Below are 7,929 nucleotides of genomic sequence, written 5' to 3'. Positions count from 1 at the left end.
TGACCACAGTGGGAGTCGAACCCACGACCTTCTGATCCGAAGTCAGACGCGCTAATCCACTGCGCTATGCGGTCCTTTGTTCATTATTTGAATCTTTCATTCCATGATATTGAGCAATAACAAAACAAAACTTATAGAAAAAATTTATTAGTTATTGAGATGAGAAATTTTAGACGCTATGAAAAGGTGAGAGTTTGATTTATTGTAGGGATTTTGAAACGACAGAAGAAGAAGAGAATGATGAATTTAATGTATCAATTAGGACCATAGACATTATTTTCTTACCATAAATGAAAGGTTTTTGAAACATATCTTACTTAATCTCACGTCTTTCAAAGATGACGCATTGAATCAATATATAAGATAATACATTGTAATAGGAAAGGAGAAGGGAGAAGTTTTGTAATGCCAATTTAAACTATTGGGAGTTGGATTTATGATTATTATTATTATTTTCGTAAACAACATGTGAGTGGATGTATCCTTGAAAATGGTGGAAGTTTAGATGTCCTTTTTACCGCTACACGTTTGGTTTTTGGCTATTGAAGTTGTAAGAGACAACTATAAACTGATAAAACAAAACCATCTTAAGTTATCAAAATTACGTTTAATTTCTCTTTTCTTGAGAATGAGCCTTTTAGAAACACAAAAAAGTTCATTAGCTAGCCTTCAAGCTTTGTTCTATTACATCTTAGCTAGGTGCAATAAAATAGTTTATTCAAAGCCAAATCAATAAAATTGTTAGTCTCTCTCACACGTACACGTATGTATTCACAATCCTTTTCTCTCATACTAATACTTTTATCCTTTCAATCAAGACCTTGTTTCGAACATTAAAAATAAAAATGATTGACTCGTAAAATTTGGAGACGATTCTTTCAAAATTTGATTAGTTAAACATATATATATTTCAAGTTAGAGCAAATGCATGTAATATATCACACTAGAGAGGAGTTTATTAGCTTGTATAAGAATTAATTAGTTTTGTAGGTTAACTATCATTTTGACATTATATATTTTGAAGTTTGTTCAATTTTAGTCTATGTATTTTTAGTTATCTAATATTAGTCACTATATTTTCAATGAATCATATATATAGAGTACTATAAAACTAGCTTTTACGGAGGTTGGTCAAATAATGATCATACTTTTTTAGAAATATGGTATGTGAATATATTTTTAAAATTTTTTAATAAATAACAAAATGTTCTTAAAATTTTTTTAAAAAAAATGAACAATTGAAAGTTTATGAAATAAATTTGAACAAAATTTGAAGTGAATGGATCAAAATAACATTTTAGTCGATTTTGTACTTACTCAAAGTAACGTGAATAGATAAATGACTATTTAAGGATACACGTGAATATCACTTTTGAGAGGAGTCTTAATTATAACCTATTACAGTTAATTTTATACATCTCATTTTTCTTACATAATAAATAAATAAAAACAAGAGATATTTTAATAATTAACAAGATATTTGAAATTACTATTTATAAAATATAGTAAAATTCATAAAAGTATCTATATAAGTTTTTGCTATATTTTGCGTCAAGAAAGCATATGAGGTGCCCTATTTTTTCTTAGGTTTATATAGTCTTAACATGTACTATAAAGGCATGCCATATGCCATGCACTAGTCTGATCTTGTTTAATTCCAACTTTAAAGTAGGTTAAAATTCAACCTACATTCTACTTTTTTTTTTTTTTTTTCCAATTTTATCTTTAGCTAGGTCCAAGCCTTTATCCTTTGTCAATAAGTAGTTCAATTGGGGTCTCGTTCAAATTTTTTTACACTTGATAAGTCCGATGAAACTACTTTATCTCATTGTCAATTAGTTTTGAGATGAAATCTCATTTTATCATATATGGTCTCAGAGTTCAAATGAGTATTCGATCTAATTAATTAAATGAAATTGTGATCCAGTCATGTTTGGTGAACACAAAAGAGGAACTACCTTGAGGAGACATTGTTGAGAATCCAACTTTGGAAAAATCAAGGATGACTTAACTATAAGATAGATGAGTTACTTCTTTTAATTTTAATTGATTTTGGGATATAATTTATTTTAAAACATTTTCATATTAAAAAAATTGGTATAATTATTTTTTTTCGTCGAGAAACAAGAGGGAAAAGAGGGAGGTAGTATTATTATGTTGTAATATTGTAAATTTATAATTTAAAATACATTACCTATGAATTTTTTTAAAAAAAAATAAATGAATTAAGATTTAGGGTTTAATATTTACTTAATATAAACTTTAGGGTTTCCAAACAGGATTACATAATCTAAAAATAATTTTTAGAAACAAAATTTGAATGATATCAAACATATATATAATATATATTTGCTCTCTTAATTTATCAAATATGATCATATTACAACGTACTACGAGGTTTTCATTGGATTATACGCCTCTTAAAAAAAGAAATGACCTATTTTTCTCTATACAGTAAAACAAATCAAAATGTTTTAAAATTTTGTAATTTATCTTGTGTAATTTTGTAAATTAATTTGTGTAATAAATACAAATACTAATCTATATTAGTTTATAATAGATAAATTATAAAATTTGGTTATATATATATTTTTTAAGTTTTATAGTTTAAAATAGTTTTTATTTTATTTTATTTTGATATTTCCCCTGCAAGGGTGGTACACTTTAATTTCAGATATTTAATTAATTGACATGTCAGATACATTTTTTATTTAGTTTTTAACAATGAAGTATTTTGTAAAATAATGTTATATATGTCATTAATTTGTGGATAAATCAACACGAAAGAAAAAAAAAAATTGAAGATTGAGCTAAAAGAATAAAAATTTTAAAAGAGTAAAGCCATTCTTTTATCAACTAAAAAAAACTATAAAATAATAAATATAAGTGGGAAATGGCATATTTAGCCAAATAAAAGAATCAACCTAATTGAAAAAATATAAAGTATCCTAACTTGACATAATTATATATTTACAAATCAAATAAAATAAGTATCAAAGTGATGAAGTTGGTTATAAGTTTCTTGTAACCATATTGATAGGCTTCTTTAAATCTACTGATATGGACAGTTTATACTAATGTCATATCTCTCAACAAATTTAACACAAAAGAACCTTCCATTACCTAATTAAGTTTAATCTTTTCTTGCATTCCTAAACTTTTTTTAACTAATCCTTGCTAAGAACACATTCAAAATTTTCAAATTAACTTACCCACCATATATAATAAAATAGCAAAGTAATTCTTATTAACATATATGATATATAAGACATTCACGCACCCACCTTGAAAAATATGTGAGGGTACTTATGTATAAATTAAATATTCATCACACATAGTTATATCATCATCATCATACAAATATACATACATATATATATATATACATATATATATATATATATATATATATATATGCACTTTAATTTGGTAATTGATCAAGATTGAAGAAAATCTAATAAAAAAAACTAACAAGAAATCAAACTCTAGCTATTTTTTCAGACTTGTGCATGAAAATCAAAGTCATATCCTTTTATAATACCATCTCACAAGATGAGAAAAGAGTTTATATATATATAACTAAAACTAAAAAAAATTAACCTATCTTTAATTTTTCACATAGGAGAGGCTGAGGATCTGTATGAATAAGTAATAAAAAGAAGTAGTTTAAAATTAGATGATCAAGAAGAAATTCCAACTCCAAGGAAATCTATGAAGGGGATATTATCCTTGTCCTTAAGAGATTCCTCTTGTTGTAGTACTTGTGGTTGTTGATCATGATTATTATTACGATCATCAGTGTTAGCCATGAACTTCATAAGTGCTGTAGTTGAAGGGCTACCAAATTCAAAAACCCCAATAGGAATTTTATTATTTGGGAAGCAAAATCTAGCTGATGATGATGATGAAGATGAAGAATTAGGATAATAGTTATAATTAAAATGAGAAGACGATGATCTATAGAGAATATTATTATTGTCTGAATAACCTTTGAAGCCCTGTCTGAAATTCCAAACCATTCCATCTTTGCTGTTGCTGTTGTTGTTGTTGTAGTCAGAAACAAGAATTGTAGTTGTTGTAAGTTGAGGATGATGATGATGATGATGATGATGATTTGTTGTTGAGGATGAAGATTGTGTTGTAATTTGGTTGTTGTTGAGAATTAAATTTGAAAATTGTTGATAAGTTCTTTTGTTGCCACAAAGTTTTGATTGTTCTCTTTGCTTTCTTGCCATAATAACATGCCAATGATTCTTCACAGCATTATCAGTTCTACCTGGAAATAGTCTTGCTATAAGTGACCATTTATTTCCATGTATTCTATGAGCTCCCAATAATCTTTCCTCTTCTTCTTCACTAAATGGCTTTCTGATTATTCTTGGGTCTAGTTGATTAAACCATCTCAATCTACAACTCTTTCCTAACAAAATCAAACAACAAAAATACCAATCCATATTAGCTTTATATACTTCAACTAGCATAAACTAACGACCATCTTCAGGTTTGTGGTTCATATATTCAGTATAACAAAATTAGAAAATTTCAAACATGATCAAAAGATTTTTTTTATTTGAATCTCTCACTTCAGTTTATTGAAGAAAAAAAAACAATAAGCTAATTTTTGTTTCTTTATTAACATCAAAATTGAAGGATTTATGAAATTGAGATAACAAATTTAGAAATTTAACCCTTTTTAAAGACAAACCCTTTACTCAATTTACCCTATTTTTTAAGTGGGTTTGGTTTAATTTACTTGTTTTAGTTATTTTACCAACTTTATTGGTCCGTACAATTACTCCAAACACATAAACATCCTCGATCGGTTAAAGAGAAAAAAAAAATGATTGAGAAATCAATAGAAATTTAAATTGATCATAAGAACAAATTAGAGAGAAGTTTTTTTTAAAAAAAATTAATGAATTTGGGTGGACCTTCTAATTTCAAACCAGAGAGAGAGAGGCCAGATGGAAAATTTTAGAGGAATAAAAAGTACCTGATCTGCCTTGAAGTTTCTCAGCAATGGAATTCCAATTTTGAGCACCATATTGTTCAACCAATTGACGAAGTTTTTCATCTTCAGCAGGTCTCCAATGGCCTCTTGGACAAGAAGATTTATATTGATCATGATAATTAACATGAAGATTATTATTATAATTATTATGATCTCCAGAACTATCCTTCATGATAATCAACCGAAAATCAAACAATTAATTATATATAATAAGTACTTGGAAAAAAGAATATGGAAAGATGAAGAATTAGAAAACCCTAGGCAATGGAAAGAAGAAGGAGAAGAAGGAGAAGAAGAAGAAGAAGAAGAAGAAGAAGAAGAAGAAGAAGAAGAAGAAGAAGAAGAAGAAGAAGACAAAGATGAAGAAGAAGAAGAAGATATATATTGTTAAAGAGAGGTTAGGGAATATATGGAATAATAATAATAAAAGAAATGAGTAACAAACAGAGTAATAAAGCAAAGTGGGGTTGGTTTAAGAGACGAAGGGTTGTGGATAGGCAGTCACTTTTGTTGCTTTCACACGACAATTTTTATTTTTATTTTCTTATTTTTTATTCTTTATTCTTTATATACTTTTCATTTTTATATAATTACGCTCTTGTTTATTTTTCTAATTCCGTCGTTAAGATGTGATTGACAGTTTAAAATGTGACTTACAGTAGAAATTGTAAAAGTATATTGAATTTATGTTTTTAGTGATTATTAGAAATTTATATTCATATTTAACTAAAAAGTTTGATTCCGTTGAGGTAATCTCATCTAACTTTTTTTTTTCTTTTTAGTTTCTAAGTTTTAAGTCTAGATTTTGAAAATAATCAAAAGGCAGGAGGGATAATTAGTGCAACATCAAGATATCCCAACTAAGTTTAGTGTCTAGGGTTTAAGTTTAGTTTCTATTTAGTCTCTAAATCTTAAAATGATTATATCTTTTATTTCTTAAAGTTTCGAGTTTGATTTTAATTTTATTTATTTTCTAGGTTTCAAAATATTACAATTTTATCTTCATGACATTCGAGTTTTGGTTCAATTAGATTCATAAGTTTCAAAACATAGTCCACCCTATTTTTATTAGATGCTCTTTTAATTAATATTTAAAATAAATTTATATTTTCACTTAATAATTATTACTTTAAATTATTTAATAATTGACACTAACGTCGTCAAATATTATTGAATTAAATAGTAAGTATTAGTGAAAAGTTAAACAAAAAGAAAATCGAATCGAAAACCAAACTCAAATGTAAAAGTTACTTACGAATTAAAACCAAACTCAAAACTTAAAAAAAAGAAAAGTATAACCTTTCAAACTTGAATACAGAATTGAAACTAAACCTATTTTTTCCTTTTTAATTAATGTTTGTCCGTTTTTCTATTCTTTGTTATCTTATTGTCTCATCAAACTTCTCTTTTCTTTTCTTTATCTCTCTCCCTCTATAGCCTCTACACGTTTGCCAAAGAGGGCAGCTTTCGGTTTTTAACTTACAATGACGTCTCTCCTAGTCCAATGACTTCTTTCCTAAATATATAATTCCTCTTTTCTTTTTTCAACATATTTCATCTTTAAAATCATATATTTTATTTTTCAAACATATCAAAATTAATGTCTTTTTTAAACTTTCCTCCTCCATTTCTTCTTTTTATTATTTTTCATGCATGCATGGTATCACCTCAATATATATCATTTCCTTAATATTTTACCTTATATTCGTTTTTTTATATTTTGGATCCAACAATAGTATATAAGTTTTGATATTATATGTTTTTGGTTTGTCCAATAAACCCTCTGTTGTTGTTGTCATCATGTGGCGCAGTTGTTTTTGACTATGTATACAGCTGCACTCTTAGAATGGAGGCAATCTTTTATTTAAATTAAACACTCCCAAATTAACTACAACACCCCATTATGATCACCTTAATTATTATTATATATGTTAAATCATCATTTTGATGACATTTCAGCTTAATATTACTATTTACGCTTTTTTTTTTTTACTGCAAAGTTTCATTGGATGGTATTATTTTTTATTTGTGAAATACTTGAACTTAAGTTTGTCATGTATGTGTTATCTACTAATAATATGTCGATTACATTTATGAGTAGTGGAAGCTAAGATATCATATTTTATTAAAATTAAAGAATATCATATTATACATACATTCAAACATTCCAATAGAGTTAGAGTTTATATGTACTGGATCCCTCTAAACCCTAGGCAATCCAACAAAGTGTTTTGTTTATGTAAGATCATGTGGAGTTTGAATATAAGATCATATATATATGTATTAAGATAGTGTCTCTTTGAGTTCATCATTTTTCTATTAAACACTATATTAATTTGAGTTTTACCTATGTTATAATTCTAGTATTAGAAAAACATGAAATTTTGTATATCAATATCAACTAACGAATCCACGTATCTTATAAAAATGATGAGGATTGTTTTGTGGATGGTGAAATGATAAGATTAATTCATAGGGAGTAGTAAAAACAACTCCACATTAATTCTAACCTCATCTGTCTATATGTAAAGAAAAGGGTTAGGGAATGGTTTTTAGTTCTTATTAAGCATTACTTAATTAGCAGCTGCTTAATTTGTACCCGAAAACTGACCATAATTTTGTTAAACCGAATGTCTTTGTTATGAAAACAATGACGTACCTTTTCTCTCACCTTCTTAAAACAAACATACACCTAACCTTTTCCAATATATATATATATATTATATAATCACTTTTTTTCAATCTCTTTATAAATTTCTATGACAAATATATAAATATTTATTGTATATATGTAGCTTTCTAAAAACATTAAATACTTTGAAACAAAAATCTCTAATCTCTAATATATATGTTCATATATATCAAATAACAAGATTCATATACTTATTATATATATATATATGGAGTGATCTTATATA

At 26.4% G+C, this 7,929-nt stretch overlaps 1 protein-coding gene and 1 non-coding gene across 3 annotated transcripts; both read right to left on the bottom strand.

Annotated features, from left to right (window-relative positions):
* TRNAR-UCG lies at window positions 1-74 on the bottom strand. Its single transcript has one exon. It is a non-coding gene; the product is annotated as a tRNA-Arg (tRNA).
* A 3,436-nt stretch (window positions 75-3,510) lies between these two features.
* LOC101210851 (transcription factor MYB54) lies at window positions 3,511-5,297 on the bottom strand. 2 transcript variants are annotated; one of them, XM_031887905.1, is made up of 3 exons: window positions 4,994-5,297; window positions 3,989-4,420; window positions 3,511-3,892 (listed from the first exon to the last, which is right to left on the bottom strand). In XM_031887905.1, exons 1-3 carry the CDS (start codon window positions 5,181-5,183, stop codon window positions 3,681-3,683), a joined length of 834 nt encoding a protein of 277 aa, XP_031743765.1. In that variant the 5' UTR covers window positions 5,184-5,297; the 3' UTR covers window positions 3,511-3,680. The 2 variants fall into 2 exon arrangements, with proteins under 2 accessions (XP_031743765.1, XP_004144300.2); XM_004144252.3 differs by having other exon boundaries at window positions 3,511-4,420.
* Between the last annotated feature and the right edge of the window lie 2,632 nt (window positions 5,298-7,929).

This window comes from Cucumis sativus, chromosome 6 (assembly GCF_000004075.3).
Source record: "Cucumis sativus cultivar 9930 chromosome 6, Cucumber_9930_V3, whole genome shotgun sequence".
Classification (NCBI taxonomy): Eukaryota; Viridiplantae; Streptophyta; class Magnoliopsida; order Cucurbitales; family Cucurbitaceae; genus Cucumis; species Cucumis sativus.
This window is presented reverse-complemented; position numbering and strand designations above follow the sequence as displayed.